Source organism: Macadamia integrifolia, chromosome 9, assembly GCF_013358625.1.
Source record: "Macadamia integrifolia cultivar HAES 741 chromosome 9, SCU_Mint_v3, whole genome shotgun sequence".
NCBI classification, from domain to species: domain Eukaryota; kingdom Viridiplantae; phylum Streptophyta; class Magnoliopsida; order Proteales; family Proteaceae; genus Macadamia; species Macadamia integrifolia.
The window spans coordinates 17462520-17484935 of NC_056565.1; the positions used below are offsets into that span (position 1 = coordinate 17462520).

General features: G+C 37.3%; 1 protein-coding gene across 1 annotated transcript in view; it reads left to right on the forward strand.

Moving 5' to 3' along the window:
• Positions 1–1730: 1730 nt before the first annotated feature.
• LOC122088363 (stomatal closure-related actin-binding protein 1-like) overlaps positions 1731–22416 on the forward strand; it is a 32957-nt gene continuing 12271 nt past the window's right edge. Inside the window, exons 1-7 of the mRNA XM_042657607.1 lie at positions 1731–1907; positions 2694–3003; positions 3160–3288; positions 4674–4766; positions 8607–8747; positions 15368–15436; positions 19833–19916. Coding sequence (XP_042513541.1) covers positions 2722–3003; positions 3160–3288; positions 4674–4766; positions 8607–8747; positions 15368–15436; positions 19833–19916 — 798 coding nt within the window. The 5' untranslated portion in view covers positions 1731–1907; positions 2694–2721. The remainder of the gene's footprint in view (positions 1908–2693; positions 3004–3159; positions 3289–4673; positions 4767–8606; positions 8748–15367; positions 15437–19832; positions 19917–22416) is intronic.

Sequence of the window (22416 nt, forward strand, 5' to 3'; positions counted from 1 at the left end):
GCTGAGCCCCCCCTTTCTCCTCGGTCCACAGAGACAAAATGTATGATTGGTGCCAACAGTTCATCACAGAATAAAGGACTCACCGAGTCGGGATCACTAACTAACTGTGCACAAGCATCCAAAGGAAGAGGTGGGATGGTCATTTCACCCATGTGAGAAGGTGGAGGTGGAGGTGGAGGTGGAGGTGGAGGTGGAGGTGGAGGGGGGGGGGAGGGGGGATGATGCTGACAGGCAGCATTCTTTTTCCCTTAAATAATATAAGAGACTAAAAATACTGCTTTCCATTTTAAAAAGAACAAATTTCTTATTGGATGCGTAGCGTACTCCTCCCTGTGTTTATCTCTTTCATAAGACATATGTTATTTAATAAGAGGGATGAGAGAGTTAGACACAAGAAATAGGTACTAATGTACGTTATGCAACCCCAGAGGGTACTCAACCTTATATTTGGTTATTGGATACAAGGTTTTAGTATCGAGATAATCTTCTGTATCAACTAATCAGTGTTGGTATTGGTTGACATCAATACTGATACCTGGCCAATACCAGATCAGTGAATGGTAAAGGCAAGGGGTATAGTTGTTAAAACATGGTGCAATAGTAATATCTTTCGAGGGCATAATCATTCGATATACAATCCAATACAAATACTTAAAACCATGATTGGTTATCTATAGATTTGTCTGGATTGTCCGCTTGTCAAATTGTATATCTAAATTCAATCATGTATACTTCTATTTATTATCGTATATCTTTTTGCTAGTTTAAGCATTGTTATGAACCTTCTTCATCCGTCCTAAATTTTAGAAAACCTTTTTCATACTACCTGGTCATTTGGCCAATTGCAACGAAGCCAAAACTTGATATATGAAGAAAGAGATGGTTTTTCTTCAACCACATTCAAGGGAGAACGAAGGTATTGAGAGGGTATCATGGTGAGGGGTATTTATGGACCTCATGTGAGGTTTTAATGGCCCTGGATAGGTGATTGAACCGTACTCTATGGGAGTAGAAAAATTTGATCCCATAAATTTATTTATTTATTTATTATTTTTATTATTATATTTTTTTTTTTTTGGGTGTACCTCCAACAAGCAAAATGTTTAGCAATAAATAAATAAATAAATTAAAGAAGAAGGCAAAAAGCACTAAACATGAACAAAAAAGCATAAAGAACCATGGTGCTAAAATTATTAGACTTGCTACCAAACCAATGAGGAATGTATTTAAACAAATTAGAGTAATTGAAGCTAAAACTTTTGACTTTGCTATTGTGTCAACGAGAAATGTATCTAAACAAATAGAGAAAAGATTCTATTGGGGAGTGTGGAGCCTACACCCAGACTCTAAATTGAGAGAAATGATCGTCCATCCCAATGAAAAGCCCAAATCTCTCACTTATTGATGCTTTTAGGTGTGCTCCCATTAACCCAATGTTTGGTGTCTTGATAGAGAAGTCTCCACCCTAAAAATGGTAAGAGTTAAGTGGTTTTTTTTTTCTTTTTTCTTTTTCTTGGCGTGAAAAGTGGAATGTATATAAACATTTCCCTTTGGTTCAGCTTCTGGTACAAATAGGTGGACCATTTTTAACAAAAAAAAAAAAAAAAAAAAAAAAAAAAAAAAAAAAACAAATAGGTGGGCCGGGCCATCATAGATACCCATGGACAGGCCCGGCCATAAAACCTGCTCCCTTTCTTTTTGAAAAAGGGTACGTCTTTCGCTTTTCTATTCTATAATGTTATTTTAAACCTTTCCCTTTAAAGGAGAAAACACAGTCTTCTTCTAAGCCCCTTTGCAGAAGATCTACTGATAGAGAGCTCTCCATTTGATCCAAGAGGATCTGAGTTATCCGTCAACGGAAAAAAATGTTCTTTTCTTAAATGATTTGTTGCATTACTTCATGATCTGTAAGTGGGGGGTTTTTTTTTCTTGCTTTGTGGAACTTTTTTTTATCTGTTTTTGTTAATGGTTTTTGTTTCTCTCTCTGTCGCTCACGAATTCATGAGATAGGGTATTTAGTGAGTAGATTTAGAGCTGAATTTCAAGCTCTGACTGTTTTTGGTTAAATTTTCTGTTACTACTGGAGACCATACTTGTGAGGACGCCTTTTTCCCTCTGTTTTTCTGTCTTTTTTGTGTTGGGTTTTGTATGATCAAGTTCAAAGGTGGTGTATTTCGAGGGTTATTATTATTTTCTTTTAATCTTCTGCGGGGAAAGGGGATTTTACTGTGAATATTTGGATGTACGGCTCGCAGGGAAACAGAGTAATTGGTTGACAGTAAAAGAATGTAGTTCATAAATTGGTTTTGGAAATTGCTACACTTTTCTTCTTTGATAATTCATGTTTCTGGAATCTGGAGGACAATTGAAATTTGATCTTTTAGTTGCATCTCATGGAAATTTGCTTGTTAATAATCTTTGATTAGCAGTGTAAATAGTATTTTGAGTTCTTATTGTCCATTCAAGGTATGTTGATTATGTTGGAACTCTCTGATAACATTTCGGATAGATACATTGGATGTTCCTTCCTTATTGATGACTGGGTGTTTTATTTGGGGATTGAGAGGACTGCTGACCGACCTTCTGATTCTATGCTGTGAGGTTGCAGCTTGCCATGAAGTTGGGTTTGCTTATTTATTTATTTATTTTTTGGGATGTGCGTTCATTATTGTCATCTTTGTTGATGCTTTCAGAGAAGAGCAGAGGATTTGTATTGAAAAAATGACGAGGATAAGTCGTGATTTTGGAGATACAATGCAGAAGGATGCAGTTCCTTCTGTCGCGGCCGATGTGACTTTTCCTTCTAATCGGTTTCCAAATTATAAAATTGGCGCAAACAATAGGATTTTAGAGCCAAAGGATGGTCCAGAGGTACCATCCATGAAAGAAGTTGTTGCACGGGAGACTGCCCAGCTGATAGAGCAGCAAAAGCGTTTGTCGGTCCGTGATCTTACCAGTAAATTTGAGAAGGGTTTGGCTGCTGCTGCTAAATTATCTGATGAGGTTTATGCCTGTTACATTTTTCATATCTCTTTTTTTGGCCAATGAAAATATCAATTGAACTTGGAACCTATGAGTATAAACAGTAGATTTAGGTCTTTATTGGAATTTGGGCTAGATTTAAAATCTGGAATCCTTGGATCTTTCATGAAATTTCAGGCTAGACGCAGAGAGGCAGCTTCATTGGAGAAACATGTCCTTCTGAAGAAACTCAGAGATGCTTTGGAACCCTTGAGAGGGCGTGTGGCAGGTCGAAACAAAGATGAAGTTGAGGAGGCTATCTCTATGGTACACTTTTGCTATTCTTTGTTCCTATGTGTTAGTTGGTTCCTTCTTATATCCTGTATGCCTAATGAAACATATATTAGTGGGTTTTATAGTTCCTTGTTTTTTTGGAAAGATCATTTATAATAAGATTATGATTTTTTTTTTTCAGAATGGATTATTTTATTTCAAATTCCTAGTAATTTTGTAGTTCAATGCAAGTACTTGACTGTTGAAAGACTTAAGGCCCTAGTCAACTTGTTTCTTCAATGGGATAAAATATTACAATGAAGGAAACAGGTTACTGATGCTGTTTATGTTTCTTTTTCTAGTTTTTCATATATTAATATTATAGTACATTAAAAAACTGGAAGCTTCTTGAGGCCATCAAGTGGGCAAAGCTTTGATGAATTTCCTTGAAACATAAACAGTAGGAGCTGCAGTGTGGCCACTAGGAGTGGTTCTGCTTGATACGTTTAGTTTTCAGTCAATTGCAAATAAGTTTCATATATTTTCTTATATTGTTCCTGAACTCAGAAGCACGCTCTTATGAGGGACTAAGTTCTGGTCCATTCTGTAAACATATTGTTACCCTACAGACCACCAGGTTATCTTGTGGATTGTTTATTGCTGTTGGTTTGTTTCACTAAAATGTGTCATAGCAGTGTTGAATTGTTGATTGTGGTTGCTATATCATATGCACGTGGATGATAACCATTTAATAAATTCTTTTGACTTCTAATTTAGTTGTCTTTTTCTCCCTACAAACAAACAAAGGGCTCTTTTGCTCAATATTTTACAGTTCCTTGATAGTCAATTATGAGATTCAGAAATTTACGCATTCTAGGATATTGTGTTAGTTGGGATGCTACTAAGTGGGGGAATAGATGCTAATATATCCTAAGTAGGCCAAGAAAGAATTCGGTGATAACCAACTTTAGTTTTAACTGGATTCAACCTAACTCATTTCAACTAAGCATTATCAGAATTACATAGGGCTCCCTACTTGGATCCTATTCTTGCTTCTCTGTAGATTGAAACATTGAATTTTCAGAATCCATGTTTAAAGGATTTAACCAAAGGTTTTTGAATGCTGGCTGTTAACCTGATGTACTCTTCTTCCTCCTTTTCCATTCCTGCAACTGTCAAGTGTAGTTCACTATCAAATGAATGCAACTAGGCCTTGTCCCAACTAAACGTGGTCACGTGAACTAATCCTGTTTCGTGGCATTTGCAATTCACTCTGTTTGAAGTCATATGTGTTCTTTTCCCAAAGCCATCAAAATATTTTCTCCTTGCTTCCCAATTTTGGATTCTGAAAGTTGATGATTAAATTGACTATTGTGTTCTTTTTTATCTTTCAGTCTGGGTATATGATGAACTTTGTAACATTTACTCTACTTCTGTAGGTGGAAGCTTTAGCAGTACAGTTGACTCAAAGAGAAGGGGAGCTAATTCAAGAAAAATCTGAAGTGAAAAAGCTAGCAGATTTTCTGAAACTGGTAATGTCGTGGCTTCCCTGCTCCAAGGATGATTCAGGATTTTTTTTTTCCGTATTAGTTTTCTGTGTGATGTATTTAATTGAATGTTCATACTGGTTCTCTCTTTTAAGTAGCTATATCCAAAATTATGCATGTTTATGATTATATTTTTGATATATACAAGTGAGAATATTTGATAGTTCAAATAACATTCTTTTATTAGTCAGTTTATCTGTGTAAATCCTGTTTAAAGACTCATTATCCTCTTTCGTCCATTGACTTATCAGAGTAGTGCTTCTCCCAGCTCTTTGATAGTTTTCATGGTATAGAGCCATCTAAATGTTTTTCCCCCATTGTCCCAATGAAGATGTTTCTGTATATCATTTAGACATGAATATGCTTTCTATTGGAATCGTTACTCCTCCACTCTATTTCTCTTGTTGTTTTTCTGATTATTAGGAGTTTAAGAGGGCCTAATTGAGGTTTTTATTGCTAAAACAATTAACTTCTCCTGCATGGATTTGAAATTGTTGGGTTAATGATATTAGTAACTGATGATCCCAGTCCGACAATTTGGGGATGGGGGTGGGGGGGGGTTGAAACAGTGTATTCAAAAACCTTCTTTGCATTTCACCCTAATAACCACACTAACAAAGATGTCTTAGAGCAAACCCTAAATGTTACCAATGACACACACAACATATGCATTTCCATCTCGCTACCAGCCTACCACAAAGTAGTCAGGTTGACCAGATAGTGCATACCCACTCTACAAGTTTACACATACTCCAATGTGCAATGGAAAGTTAAAACAGATACAAAGAACACCAGATATGTGGTTTGGCCAAGATGCTTACGTCCACAGAGGAAGACCCTATTAGGGTTTTGTATTTCCCCAATACTCAACTTTTTCAACCACTAAAACAATCTAGGAATAACTATTGCTGCTTCAATCTGAGAGCAATTTAGCCAAGGGCGACAACTCCAAATCCTAGACAAGCCCCAACTTGCTAGATTTATGATTTTAAATTAATAAAATCAAATCCCAACCCAATACATCATTGATCTAGTTTTTCTCAACGATAAACAAAACCTAGAAATTGCAAAATAGGGATTTGCATATGCAGAATACCTCTGCCTGTGCAATCCCGCTGAACACTGCTTGCTTGACGTGCAAACGGCACCTTGAATGCTCTCAAACCATTGATGCAGTGATCACCATCAATAAATTAAACTGAGAATGCTTGCAGAAGAAACTTCCAATAAAGCAACTGACTTTTGGTATGTCAGGTTCTAAGAGAACAGCAAGTATATCTTTAAATCAATATGACAGTAGCACCCATATATTTCAATTCTACTGTCTTGGAGAGCCTCTTCAATTCTGCCAATTGAAACCTTTTTTCTTGCATGAGATATCAAAGGAGGTCCTTTTTCATGCATGAGTCCACATTAGACTCAACTTCTGTTTCCTTCTAATGAAATCAGCAGCAACCATCTCTTCTTCTTCTTTTTCTTCTTTTTTTATATTTTTATTTTTATAAATATCTTGCTGTCCATGTACGTGAGGGAGAAACCAATCTGAAGTATACTTCTTTTCAAATTTCTGAGCATGTTGCGGTCTCTTGCTGTCCTCCCTTCTTTCTAGGACTGCTGCTCACGCAAGAAAGATACCTCTTTTGTAATAGCTTCACTTTCAAATTAAGAAATCAGACCATACCAAAAATATTCTGCCGGCTAACTCCAACACTTGGCAGTTGCTGCACATGAATGTGATAAGGATCCGATTAAATCTAGACTCCGTTTTCAAATAAAACTCTAGGAGCTGCTGTAGAGATCTTGCTGAATCCTTATTGATTTCTTTCACTTAAACTCCTAAGTCCTAACCTGAAATACTCAAACCCTTGCTGTAACCATGCGTGAAGGAGAGAACTGAATCTGAAGTAAACCTTCCTTTTTTAGTGGCTTGCATTGCGGACTCCACCTGTAAATCTTCTGGGACAGCATGTAAATCCTGAACCCTTCTTCTCTAGAGTTCCATTAAAAAAAAAAAAAAAAAAAAAAAAAATGATTCTTGATGGAAGAGTTTCTAACGCATGTGAAAGGAGTTCTATTCCAATTGGGCTGCTGAATCTTAATTTTGTAAGACTTGGGCTGTGGTGCATGTTGATCGTCACACTATAACAACAACAACATCCAAAAGCACTCAGCATCCAAAAATCGTGGAACTTTAGAAATTGTTTTTTACTTTTAGAGAAAGTAACTCAAAAATTTTAATCCTATATGATGAAGTGTAATTAGGTTTTCTTAGGGCTCACAGGCAGGGTGAGAAATGGAGACCTGAATCCCCTTACAACTTCCATGGAAATTGGTAGATTTCCAGTTGCTGTGAGTATATTAGCAAAGAGAGATTGATTTCAGTTAGAAAAACTAGAAATGGATGAGTTTTGCCACATAACCCAATGACAGCCATGGTGAATTGACATAGGAAATAAAAAAACTGAATTTTTTCTTTTCTGCCATGGAGACTGGTGAATTGACCTAGAAACATTAAGAACTGCAGCATGTGTTGCATTAGAGAAAAAAAAAAGCACTGTTGACAGAAAAGGAAGATAATTTTCTTCTAGAAAACCAATCTCTATTCTGAATTTCATTTAAGCAACCAAAAATGGTTGAGCCATGGTGGGTGAAGAAAATAAATTAGAATTTCAAAATGGATTCAGCCGATGTATGGAATTGGAATTTTTGAATATTGATTCAGCCACAACCTATGGAACTATACTTGCTGAACATTTATAACCCTGAAAACCTGAATTGCACCCATTTGGGTCCCACAATATTCCTCAACAAATAGTATTTCAGTCTGATAAATTTTGATTTTTCTATTTTTGTTTGATGAATTGAGCCCCAATGCCCTCCCAACCTTGAAGAATGTGAAGATTCATTCTGTTGCTTATGTGGAGGAATATACTTGAATCCTTTGTGAGTAACTCTTGCAAAATGCAAGAACCATCTCTTAAGACTTAGTAGTAGAGCCTCCTCAACTATGACAGGCGTGGATCCTGTGGAGTGATGACTTATTTTCAATGACCACAAACTTCAGTTTGCATGGTGATGATTAGCGTATTCCCTTTGTGGACACTCTCGTCCGTAAGGAGTTTGTACTTATGTATTCTACTCTTTTCTTTGAGATGTCCCATGGTCAAATTTCAATCCAAAATGAGCATGTTGCATGGGTTAAAAATGGGTCCAAAGTTGCTAAAAATATGAAAATTGTAGTAGCCTTCACTATTATGTATTGGCGGATACTGGCATTTTTGTAATTTGGAGTAACTTTGAACAATGATTTGAAAGCTTTCACATACCTCTAGTTGCCTGAAAGTTGACCAATATGATGGTAGTAGTAGCCTCTATAAAATAGAGCCACCCATATCTACCAGTACCATGTGGCAACTCCTGAACTTTATGAAATTCATCAATCTACACGAACTTTATAATTAATCACAAATTATACATGCTTTATTTCTCTTCTATTTCAAAAGTTTACTCCGTGAAGAATGGTATCCTCACTCCCCCCCCCAAAAAAAAAAAAAAAAGGCTTTCTGTTTAATCATATAAATTTGCTTGTGTGATGGAATATCTTATTTTTTCTGCTTGTCTCACCTGTGTGACTTGATTGATTGAACATTCAATATTATGTCTTGTCTGAATATCTGATGCTTGGAATCATTTACTCTGGTCAAATCTTAGTTATAAACTTATAATACAGTGCATCTTTTTCTAGATGATTTAGACTTCTCATAAAAGCCATCGATACTTCGCTTTCCTTTAAAGATTTTTTTTTTTTTAATGATTCTTCTTTAGGCTTCGGAGGATGCTAAGAAACTGGTTGATGAGGAAAGAGCTTTTGCTCTCGCTGAAATTGAAAAAGCTAGAGCAGCAGTACAGAGAGTAGAAGAGGCCTTCCAGGAACATGAATGGATTTCTCAAACTTCTGGGAAGCAGGTTTGTATGAGTTATTTGATCTTTTGTCTACCATGCAATTGATCTTTTTCTTTGTTATGGCTACAAATCTTTTTTTTTTTTTTGGGAAAATTATCATGTACCACCCTAAATTTAAAATTTATGCCTTATAACACCCTCGTTTGCATATAATATCGAGTACATCCTCTATTTTGTAAAGGAAACAACAACAAATGAAGCCTTACAGCAACTTAATAAGGTCGGCTACATGGATCCAAATATAAGAACAATGGGACATGACAAATGAAAGATGAAAAATGCAATATGAAAAGTGAGAGGTGAAAGATGAACGATGAAATTAGCAAAGTAAGAGGAAAGAGAACACAACCCAGCAAGTCAGGAGAATCTTATCTAAATGGGGTCGGCCACATTGATCCTTGCTCTCCAATATGCTATATTCGAGGTCACACTTGGTACGAAGCCTAAACCGTGCATGTCATTCCTCACAACTTCTACTGTGGTTATTTTAGGCCTACCTCTAGCTCTTGGAGTCCCTTCTTTTTGAATCCTATCACTCCTCCTTACCGGGGCGTTGCTAGGCCTACCTTGAATATGACCATACCACCTCAAACGGATTTCTCGGAGCTTGTCATTGATCGAGGCAACTCCCAAGTCAATTCTAATACGTTCATTCCTTACTTTATCCTTCCTAGTTTTGGTGTACATCCACCTTAACATCCTCATCTCTGCACACACATATTCTCTATATGACACTTCTTAAAATTTATGTCTTATAACACCCTCATTTGCTTATAATATCGAGTACATCCTCTCTTTTGTAAACGAAATTACACTTAAATTCATTCCGTTAGAGGAAAAGTGTTAAGTGATGACATGGTGTGGTTGCTATTTTCTAAATGACAAGTTTACCTTTGAGGAAGAGTAAACTTACTGTTTTACCCTGCCATGTGAAAACCCCCAAGTCAACCAATGACAACCTTCAATTGAAGGTTTAGGGCTTCTTTGTTCTTCAAGTGACTACCTTAGAGAAATATTCTAAGTAATCTCCTCCTCCTTTGACGAAGATCACCTGATGATTGCAATTAACCATTAACAACTTTGACGACAACAACGACATTGGGGTGGGGCGGGAGAGAAAGAGAGCATAACATCCAAGCAAGGGACCAAAAACTAATTAATTCAATGAAATCAAATTCGGAGAATTAACAAAATTCTCGGCAAAGTTGCCACTAATACCACCGATGTCATGTCCCTTGAGCAATAACTTCCGATCAATCCCATTGACCGATTCTGGAAGGGATGCAGTTGAACCAAACCCTAGTTTAATAGGAAAACTCCTCCTTTCAAGAAAATTCAAAGAATCCAATTGAATCACCATCATCCTCATTTCCATCTTTGTCATCTTCATTAGTACCATTAGAATGGGCTATTGGAGAAGAAGGGCCTTTCTCCATGGCTTCCATCTTGCGGAAGTAGACCCAGGAGGAGGAGAACAACCAGGGTTGGAAAGGGTTTTCTGCTGCTCTATACGGTAATGCTTGCAGAGCTTTTCTACCTTGTGGTGGCATTGGACGGAGGTCTTAGAATAGGTGGCAAAGTGGCAATGACGACCGAAAACGTTAGCGACTTCCTGCTTGTGGGAGGTCTTGAGTTTCCACGCGGAGGGTGTACCATTTCTCATGGTAAGAATCGGTGAGGGGTACAATTTCTTCATGGGACCAACAAGAGGGAGGGAGGCGTCTAAAGAAAGGATTAGGGGTTGGATGGGTGGCGGCGGGGGTTACAGTGGTGATGTTGGTGGTAGCAATGGCTGTGGTTGTGGTTGGAGTTGGGGTTGGGTGTTGGGGAGAGGAGGAGGAAGCAACCTAGATGTTGGCGGTTGGGGTGGAGGGGATGGTGGTGATGGGGGACTGATGAGGGTTTTCAGTGACCAGAAGAACACCATTAACGCATCATTTTCTCAAAGCTATAACAGTTACAAGGAAAGAGAGGTGTTATGCATAATAGGGTCAAAAGGGTCTTTTCTAGTTCTAGGTTAACGGTGTTATGCATTAGGGGTGCAATTGATATTATTAGCAAAATAGGGTGGTACGAGACATAAATTTTAAATTTATGGGTGGTACAAGATAATTTCTCTCTTTTGGAAGTTAAATTTTAGGAAAATTATCTTGTTCCACCCCTAAATTTAAAATTTATCTTTTATACGCCCTATTTTGCTAATCCCCATTTGGTAAACGAAATTACACTTAAATCCACTCCATTAGATGAAAAGCATTAAGTGATGACGTGGTGCGTTTTCTATTTTCTAAAAGGCAAGTTTACCCTTCCTCAAGGGTAAATTTACTATTTTACCCTTACATGTAAAAACTCCCAAATCGACCGATTAAAAAATTGAATCTCAGGTTTAGGGCTTCTCTATTCTACAAGCAACAACCGTGGATGATATTCGGAGAGAACTCATGACGATGGCGATGATGAGTATTCCAATTAACGACGATGGCGACCCAGACGACTTAACAGTCGCCTGATAACATATTTTGCTTCGCCAAAGAGTATCATTTTCATCTCATCTCTCCTGTTTCATTGCATCCAAAACCCACATGCCATGGCACTTCGGACTGAAAACAGAGCAATTTCTTCCGATTTGGGCAATCTGATCTTATAATGATCTCCTGACACTCGTTCAGTATCAATGTTGAGCAATTGGCGAAGGGCCAATGTGCACTCACACAGTAGAACATCAGATTCACATAGCAGATTTAGTAACATAGAGACACCACGGCCACATTACATATCATGTAAGAGACCCAGAGTCCATGTCAAAAATCACTTTCGATACTGGTGCAAAAACCAATCACAATGAATCATTTGGTGGCCAGACATTCTTGGTGATATCTGATTTCAGTTTTCATCCGAATGGGACTGTTTCACGAATTAAACCTTCAATTTCCTCCATTTTCTCATACACAGGGAAAGCAATGAAAGCAAATGGCACTCCTGCATTGCAATTAGGTCGTAGTCCTGTTAATACATCTAAAACTGAGACTTGAATTCCTACAACAAGAATAAACAGTTGTTTCAGGATGAGAAGCTGTCGTTATTGCCTAAAGCTGTATGCGTGGAATATGGATAGGTAAGTTCAGATACCATTCTGGGGTTAAAACATGAAAGAAATCAGGAGATCTGGTAGGATCTTTCTAGAAAACATGATATGATTGGATCCCCAAAACCATTCAAGGTTTTATTTGAAGGGAAGGGGCAGGGACTGGGTGCTGTCGTGTTCAAGAAGAAGAAGAAGAAGAAGAAGAAGGTGCTGTCGCATTCAAAGGAGAAAAAGAAGAGGAAGAACTGGTGGGTCCCACTTAATTTTGTGGGTTTTCAACGGATGAGAATGGGTTGTTATATAGATAAACATTACAGGGTCAAAAGGGTCTTTTCCAGTTTAAGCTAATAGTGTTATGCATTAGGGGTGCGGTCAATATTATTAGCAAACAAGAGTATTATAAGACATAAATTTTAAATTTAAGGATGGTACAAGATAATTTTCCTAAATTTATTATTCTTTTTATGATACCATGTATACATGTTAGTTATGCAAGCTGCTACTTTTGTCTTCTTTTTGTTGCACTGTTCCGAGTTATGGGTCATGTGGTCTTTTTTCGTTCCAATGTTTCGTTGTAAGTATGCAGCGTCTATTTTTAGTCTGTTGGTAATACTTATTTTTCTTCTTTCGGGATTCGTGATTGCTTTCTGTATTGCAAATCATATTTTCTCCTTTTCAGCTTGTTCTGCTGTATGGTGTTATTCAGATTGTTTTCAATGGTTAGACATTTACTTGCTTTGTGGAATTAATTGTACATTAATTTGTTCCCGTTGGGACTATATCTTGATGTAGAATCTCTTTCACATATGGTTGACTAACATAGTGCTTGTCTTTGAGTATATCAATGTATATAATCAAATTGATTCAACTAAGCCTTATACCGAGCATTTGGTGTTAGTAAATTGTCCATCATCGTACTATTCTTTTTTAATTTTCCAAAAATTAGAAAGTGCTCAATACTTTTCTTGGTGCATCGACGTGGGCTTCTTTTTCACCATGCAACTCTTCACCGATGCAGTGGTGGTCTTTGACTATTCATTGTACCTTTCTGAATTGTCTGAGTGAACTTCCCCTCATCTTTTCTCATATTTGGTCCAAAGCCATTCATTGTACATTGTTGATTCCTTTCTGATTCTATCATTTCTCGTCTAGGTACTCATCCATTTCAACAGCCACATCTCAAATCATATGGTAGTATTACGTGTGTTGCTTCTTGGCTAACCAATAATCTGCTTTACATAGCATGACTTATTCTATAGTCTTCATCTTCATCTTTAATGATTTACGCCAATCAGAAAGCACTCCAGAAGTTCCTTTCCACACCATCCACTTTTGGTGCAGATACGAGAGAAATAACATTAAGAGCAACAAAATACTTGGTACAGCAATTAAAATAAAGCCAATAACAGAAGCTACAAGAGAAAAAAAGTGGAAACAAGAGAGCAAGCTATATATAATAAAGCAACACCACCACCACCACCATAATCTTATCCCAACTAAATGGGCTTGGCTATAGGGATCCAATATGTTCAGCAAATTAATAGAAAATAAAATAGAAGAAATACAACAACTCATCAAGGAAGTAAAAGACGGTAAAAGAAATAAGTCTTAGCAGTAGCTAGAACAGCCTCCCAGGAACATCCCCTACAAGGGGGGGGGGGTTGGTTATGTGGGTCCTTGTCCTCCACAAAAGTCTATATAATAAACAAATAAAGCCTTTTGGAGATAAGATCCGGAAAAGAGCAATGATTTAGGTTATGATTTGCCGCATTCAACTCCAATTGCACAGTTGGTTTCAATTTTAATTCTTGATTTTAGCTGAGATTCAGAATTAGTGTTGCGAAATACATATGTGGCATCAATTCTGGAGTCCAATTATGAAATTAGACAAGAATTGGGAATTGGCCTTCTGCCCAATTCCAAGGCACTAAGAAAGCAATTAAGAGATGAGAATTGTAATCCTCGGCAATTCTAATTCTCGACTTTGGTTGACATTTAGGCTGTGTTTGGTTGCACTCTACAGGAGTGATTCTGCTTATTTTTTGGTTTATGGGAACATAATGGGAGCGGCTTGCATTTGGAAAATTCAGGTTGATGTTATGCTCCCACAGAATGAACTGGTCCAAATATTGATATTAGAGAAAGAAATGCTTTTGCTGCTCCAGAATAGATTGAGTAGATCGAAAAGGCTGTTCCTGATAATTTCTTACCTTCATGAGCCCCCTCCTACCAAAAAACAGAGAACTCCCTCGCTCACTTGAAATGCAGAGAACTTCATGCAGGTAACCTCTTATCTCTCCCTCTCTTCCCATCCTTTCTCTCCATCTCTCTCTCTCTCGCTCTCTCTCTCTCTCTCTCTCTGCTGTTCTAGGGTTCTTAGGGTATGAAAATCGTGTCGTATCTGCTCTTCAAATACATAATGGAGCTGGGGAAGCAGCGTCATAGGAGTAAAATATGCATTTGCTGGCAGTAGGTGCGGCATACTGGGTGGGTTTGTTGAGCTTGTTGGGTAAATAGCTTTGGAGGTTCTGCGTTGAATATTGAACTTCATGGAGGAGGTTATTGCAGTAAAATATAGTATTTCTGTATTTGGGTGAATCGTGAAGCGTTAAAGAAACTCATGGTTTTAGTGTTTGGAAGAATATTATGAAACAGCATTAAGTTTATTCAAAATATTGGCTATAAGGTGGGGAAAGAAGATAAAGTTTCTGGACAGACCCTATAAGAGACCCATAACTACAGCGGCTGATTCTGTAGGATTTCTAATTCCTAATACTACTTATGAGATGATTAGAGAAGATTGCGAAAACATATTTGTTAGCTCCTCAAGTCCTCATAGTCCTGTTGCATCATGGTCCACTCGAATTTTGAAAGTATTTATTTCATAGTGGTTTTATTATATTTAGAGTTGAAAGATAAGAAGAAGAAGAGGTGAGAATGGAGAATCAAGAGGATAACATGTGAGAAGAAAAAGAATCATAGCTGATGGATGATGGGCACATACCTTAATACCTTGACTACCTTTTTAACTCCGTTCAATATGTAAACAGTTGTGAAGTGACAAAACTACCACTTGATCATAGTAAGTACAAGATATAAACATAAAGGACTTATGATGAACCAACAGAGGTGAATGACCATATCCTGCATGGATTGTTACATATTGAATAATCATCTATTGGATTGCAACTCATTGCATGCCTATTTATCCTCCTTTGTAGATTTTGTGTCAAGAATTTCATGAAAAGCTACACACAGACAGATAGAAACCCCTGCATTGACAATAATTCTCTCTTCTGGTTTGACCAGTGGGTTCCAACTATTCCATTGTTTACTTTTTTCCTGATGGAGTGACCGAGTAATGCAGTTGATCATTTGGAGCACTGTTAGGTGAAATAATTGGTCGCTAAGTATGAGGTTCCTTTTCCTATGTAGGGTCTAATTATCACTATTCCTTGTCATGTTTATTGCTTCACTTGCCATCTTACTCTTGGGTGTGTATAATTATTATTTTCTATATTCTTTTAAATTTTGCTAGGAAATGGAAGAGCTGATGAAGGAGGTTCAAGTGGCTAGAAGAGTTAAAATGCTCCATCAACCAAGCAAGGTATGTTATGACGTGTACCTATCTTATTGTATATCCTAGGAATTTTTCTTTAAAGGTGTAATTATGGAGTTCTCCTTAATCTATTGTATTATGATTTTCTGTTTTAGTATCTTCCTTGAATCAATGACTGCAGTTCTTTTCCCGGAGGTCTAAGACTTCTATATAAATGAAGCATGTGGCTATAACTGGTGGTAAAGATAGTAAAATAAGATAGATTAAGATGTAAGGAAAAATGACTAAAAGGCTTGGCTAGTTCTTTTCAAGAAGTCTTTGTCAAACTTTTTTGAGTAATATATGTATGAGCAACCCTAAGATGTTCCTATATTGTAAACAATTTCCATGGTTAAACATGGTCTAACTCTTATTGAAATGTTTTTATTTTTTTACTTTTTTTTTTGTGGGGGGGGGGCGGTGGGGGCAGGGGCATATTTTTACATTGAAAATCCCCAAACCCCATGACACCCCCCCAATGTGAGGCAGTCTTGATCGGTTAATTTCAGGTCTTCATTATCAACAGCTGGAGACTTTACCACCAGGCAAAGGGTGGCTCCTCTATCAATAAGTTTGTTATCGTGTTTCCATTTATTTTTAAAATCTGAGCTAGTTTTCTTTTTCCAACGCGGTAACCACGGGAAAACCCATTTATAATATTTTAAACCAATTACTTTATTGACTTTGACTAAATTGGAAAATGAATTTGTGAAAACCAGAGCCTTCTGGGAAATTAATTTTTCCAAATCAGATCAAATATTAACTATATATATTCTTGGATATTCTTTTCAACTTCCAGTTCATTTTTTGACACTTTTGATTACTGAATAGGAACTTTTTTTCAACAGTTTGAAAATTCAAATAAATCCCATTCAATTCCTTGTTTGAACATCCTATTGAGTTCAAATTAACCTCTGAAGCACCTTTCAGATCAAGGATTGATGGATCCGGAGATTGGTTAATTGATTGACTTGTTACCCAGATATCTACCAATTAATAGATGAGGTTATCTCTGATAGACCTTGACTGATCCAAATATCCTTGAGTCAGATAACTGTTTTGTTCCAGCTGATTGAAGTAGCTGCAAAAGCTGAGGGACAAGTGCTTTTTCTGAAGTTTGAATATCTGGCACTCCAGATTTCGATATGCCGGGTATGATCTGGATTAGCTTTAGCTAGGATCTGCTAATCCAAATTAACTTCAATCTCGGATTGATGATTGTGCCAGCCGATCTTTATCCTAGATTAGGAACCAAAGATTTGGCTGGCTGCAACACAGACCTAGTTTTGGGGAGATTTTCTTGACAACCCAGTTTTAACTTTTTAGATCTTGCTGGTTTTGATATTCCAGCAGCCTGCGATATGAAAATAAAGGCAGAAAAAAAGAGTAAAAGAAGCGATAGGAGGATTGTTTTGGGACTGTGAACAGTACCCACAAACAATCTCTGAACTGTACTATGCACAGTGGCATGTAGAAAAGAGAAGAAAGAGGATAGGAGGGGGTCATTGGAGAAGAGTTCACAGCTCACGCACCCAAATAAAATTCTATTCAACTGTGTAAATTGATGGGAGTTTCATCTTGGTATAAGACTCAAAAAGTGGTATTTGAGTGTACTTCAAACAAATTCTAATAGAATTAAGAAAAATGATGCACACATTGCAAGTAGTACATGCCATGCCGTCTCATAGTTTCTGATTCTCTCACCTCCCTGACCATGTGGCCCCCCTTGTATACAGATTGTAAGGCATACCATCCTGTGTGCCCATTGGCTTGGGCCACTTGGCATTGAGTCATGGTTTAAAGTATCTTCGATACCGATGCGATACCCTTCGATACGTATCTTAAATTTAGCCGACTGATACGTTACACACCGATACAATACATGGAATTTTTAAAATCCTTTCGTATCGATATATATCCTACGATACATACCGATAAGCACCTATACACTATTGATACGTATTGATACTCTATGGAGAATATAAAATCGAGGTGAAATATACGTTTCGGTATGTATTGGTATATATTGGTGAGTATTTGTATGTATCGATCGGTACGTATCGATGAGTATCAGTACGTATCGGTGAGTATCGATATGTACCGATACAGTGTGCTATGGTCATATAATGGCCAAGATGGGTATTTTTTTCAGAAAACATGATTTTTTGAGGGGTTTTTCTTCCAAAGTTGCTGCTAACCATATTTCTCTCTAACTAAAGTGGAAATAAAGGTTGAGAACAAGGATTTTACATTTATGGGATTACTACAAACCTTGAATTCTTACTGCGATACCCTCAATTTAGTGTTTATGCATAATACATGTTATAAATAGTTTTTTTAATAAAATTTTTATGTAAAAGTGTTTAAAAAGGTGTTTAATATCCATTTTTGTGCGTATCTTTAGCGTATCTTAGCATATCTCCGATACGATACGATACCCTCCGATACGTACCTTAATTTTGGTCTATCGATACAGCGACCGATACCGATACTTTAATCCTTGCATTGAGATGCCAATATATACTGGCAGCATGTTGATCCCTCTCCCATAGAATTAAATAGCCCACTTAAGTAACAAAACTCTATCTAGCTAATAAGTATCTTCGTCTAACTCAAACACTCAAGACATTAATGTGTATCCCCTATGGACCTAAAATTTGAGCTTTATAATCAGGCCCATAAAAAAAAAAAGAAAAAAAAAAAGCGCATACTCAAGTCCTAGCAAAATAAGACCAATTTTTGGACCGGCCTTGCATTAATTGAGGGATGGGATTAGGACATTGCTTGATCATTGGATCTCTTGCACTACTTTGAGACTTGATATAGACCTCGTTTTTTATTCTGGATCTTGTAAGGGATTTTGAAGAATCCTCATCACTTGTGGAGCTTTTACTGTCATTTGTTGGATGGATCTTTTTCCTCCCTTTGACTCCATGATAATATGTTTACAACTTTTTAAATTGATTTGTTCCTTCTAAGATCTTATTGTGTTTCTATGTTTTAGGATAAGTTCATGATAACATAAAAATTTCATGTGTCTAGCACTTGGTGAGAATACTGAATACAAAGGATTTAATAGGCTACAGCCACATTTTGTTGGATAATTAAGTGTAGTAATAGCTATTTTTACATCTGTGTTTATGAAGTATGTACATCTTTGTGGTGTGGTGGTTGTTGAATGTCACTATTGTTCAGGGTCTGCATATATGCCTTTGTCAAATGGATTTTGTTAGAATTTGCTGGTTCAAATTCTTGTTGACTTCTAGGTTCTATGGGTTATGGATTCTAAGACTGGAACTGAAAGAAGCTCTCCTAATCATTATCTAAAAAAATGCAAATTACATGGTTATCTCCAAACAAATAAAAAAACCCTATAAACCCCTATTGAGGTTGGTAACTGCATCACATACTGAGGAAAAGTTGCTTTTTAATTCTTCTGATGGGATGCTAATCCATCCATTTTACAAATGGAGAAGTACGGAATTTAAGAATTCAAAGTAGCTTTTTTACTTCATATTACGCACACGGAGCTTCCCTATGTTTGTTAAATTCATTATGTTTTGCAAGCAAAGAAGTCTAGATCTTCGATTAGCTAAGTAAGGGGGACAGTTGCCAGACAGATATGGAAAAATGCCAAAATCCTCCCAAGACGTGGAGAATTTTGCTTAATGTTCACATGATTCTCTTGGTTTTGTATTAAAATTTGTGACACACCAGTGGTTCTGTCCTTGCTCTTGTTTTTACAGCCATTGTTGGGATTGACAACATCCGCCCCCTTGATTTTGATGCGTCATACATTTTAACAGCTTTGGTGTGTTAAATATTAGTACCTACGATTTATGCATGTGAAAACAAAGAGATGATCCAAGTGAGAACTTGCCAAGACTGATCTGGATTTGATATTCTCTATCTAATGTGAAACTCATACCCCACTTCCAAGCTAGAATTGGTGCTTCATTCGGATGGATCTCTATTAATTATGTCTCATCCAAACTCCAAGTTGCCACTCGTAATGAGAACTGTTTGTAAATAGAAAGCTCAATTTTTTTTAAGTTTAATGTTTCCAAAAGTAAAAACTTCTCACGTTGGGAAGCTATGTTAGATATTCATGGAACTTCCATGAGTCTGATTTCCAAAAGGGTTCTTGTGGAGTTTTGAGACTCATAGTCATTGCTGTCTTTTCTTATTTCATTTTCTTAATGAATATATCCACGCACTTTCTGGTTGAAGTCAGGATATTCCTTCTGAAGTATGGATTGATGATACAGATTGATTGTATCTCATTTTTAAATTTGTCTATTTATTTTTTGTACATATTTTTTTGGGTGTTGTGGGTGAATGGGTGTTGACTATTTTTTATTTATACATATGTTGTGCTAATGCTACCTATATATATGTTCTTCAGGTGATGGACATGGAACATGAACTTCGAGTATTAAGGATTCAACTTGCAGAGAAGTCGTTGGATTCTCTTCAGCTTCGAAAGGAGGTTGGTTCTGCTTTCTAGACCTTTGCAATCATTTCCAATGGAGGATGGAAGTTAGATCTTTTGTTCTTATGACTCAGCGTCTCAGCCTACCCCTTTCCTTCACATGAAATTTTATTTGTTAATAATTTGGTATGATCCAATAATGTATAAAGTTCTGTTTTTCTTCAAGCATATCTCAAGACGATCTACTTTCAAGTCCGGTTAATTTTCTTATGGCCGGTATGGTCATTTTTATCTCTGGCCGTAGCTTCTTTGCTGTCCATATTCAACCCCACATATTATTGGTCTAAAGTCATTTAAATTCTTTGATATGTGGTCATCCCACGCTGATGATCTCAGCATTGTTCAAGAGGCTTGGTTCAAGCCGGTTAAAGCTCACTCTACCCCCATTATCTCCTCTGCCCAAAAGCTTAGGAATGTGAAGAGTGCCCTTAAATCTTGGAACTCCACAAGCTTTGGGAACATCACCTCTTTGGTCTCAGATTGCATGGCTAAACTCTCAGACATTCAACTAGTACTTCATTCAGTTGTTCACAACCCCTTCTTGGCAGTAGAAGATAAATCCCTCTCCAAGGATCTTGAATACTTAGTTCCCAAAAGAGAGCTTCTTAAGGCCAAAGTCCTTAACATGGCACAACGTGTTTTAAAGCCTTGAGGCTCATGGCCCAAAGAGGACAATGTTGTGTTAAGGTTAATGGGGCTGGGACATTATGGATGGTATTAGAGCCGACACAAACAACATGTGGGGTCACAGCAGGGACTTTGTGGCCAAAGGGGGGAATAATATGACACTTAAGAATATGGCAAATGTACCGATCTCGCTGGGAGATTGGTGAGGTGTCTCCACCAAGGATACGATAATTACCAGAGGGTTTGGGAGATCAGGGTGTGCAAAATTTAGTCTCACATCGCTTAGAGGGAGGTTGCTTGGCTAGTTGATAACCTCTAGCCTCCTTAACATGGCACAACACATTTTAAAGTCTTGAGGCCCATGGGTCAAAGAGGACAATATTGTGCTAAGGTTAATGAGGCCTGGGCGTTATGATCAAGGTGGACCTCTTCCTGACCTTGCATAGTTTTTCTTGTTTTGGTTATTCTGGCGAAGACTTCTACTAGCAGTAAGTAAGAATATGATTTGCACCAAAAACTCTATTTGTTGCCTGTTGCATAGAGAGATGTGGCATGGATGGGAAGGGTGGACATGCTGTCCATTAAGAGTGTCCAGCATCCACTTGCTTATGTAGGGAGCCTTTATGTAGCGAGAGAGATGTGGTGCCCAAGGGATTACTCTTTATGGGTGCTATTGTAGAGAGCCCATATCTGAAGTTCCCCTTGGTAAAGTTAATTGACCTTAATTGTTACTTTCTTAGACGATATTATGTATAAAAAAGTTCACCAATTTTTTGGTTTAAATTTTTGCTTGGGTGTGAGCTGTGAACTGTTAGTTTTCATTGAGATGCTTCAAAATTATATTTTGGAAGGAAAGAGTGGCCATTGAAATGGAATTTAGAACTAAATTATCCCTTCCCTGCTGTTGACAACCTTAAGGTCTCTCTCTCATATCTGGCCATGAATATGAAAAATTGCTTCAAAAGTAGAGGGAAACAATGGTATATGGAATTGACAATGGTGCAAAAGTTGTAGCTGGATTTCATCATCCCTGTCACCTCATTTGTCAAGTGAAGCAACCCTCCCTCCTCCTCTCCTCTCTCTCTCTCTCTCTCTCTCTCTCTCTCTTTTCCACCTGGCCATGGACGAAACAAGTGTTGTTGCTGGGACAGCAGGGGAAAAAAAAAGAAATTCTCTTTCTTTGCCTTTTATTTTGCTAAATCCATTTGAGACCTGTTACCACATTAAAAGACCACCACATGTTAGAGAGTACAATACAGAGATCACTCTTTGGTTTTGTTTTTAATTTTTTTAAATATTAACACCTTCTTTACTTTTTGAAATATTCTGAATGTTCACAGGTCTAAACATAGTTATTTTTTTTATGCCATTGGATTTGTTGAGGCTGGTGAGCTAACCCAACTTATATGAATCAGCTCTCCATTACTGAGTTGGTATGTAAATACTAAATTTTGTAAAGAAGTCTGTTAAGACCCCATATATACCTGGATTTACTCATCTATGTTGTGTAAACCACAGGGATTAACAGTTGCTTTCCACACTTGGGGTCTTTGCCTATGTGGTACCGGATTATTGGGTTTTAGTCATATTGTTTTTCGGGTCTGATATTCACACAATTGTTATGCTGCCTGCTCTTTGGTTGTGGATGGTATATTCGAGTGTCTTGTCTGGCCCTCTTCGTCATCTATCTTTTGTTCAACAAACTAGGCCAGCTCTGGGGTGTTATTGCCTGTTATTTTTGCATCCTTACTCCAGTCGGTTTAGAATTTACCTACTGGAATCTCACTCATCACTGTTGGTTCTAGGATATTACCTTCTGTTGTGCTGTTCCTGTATGTCGTGAGAAAAAAATTGTCCAAGTATGATTATT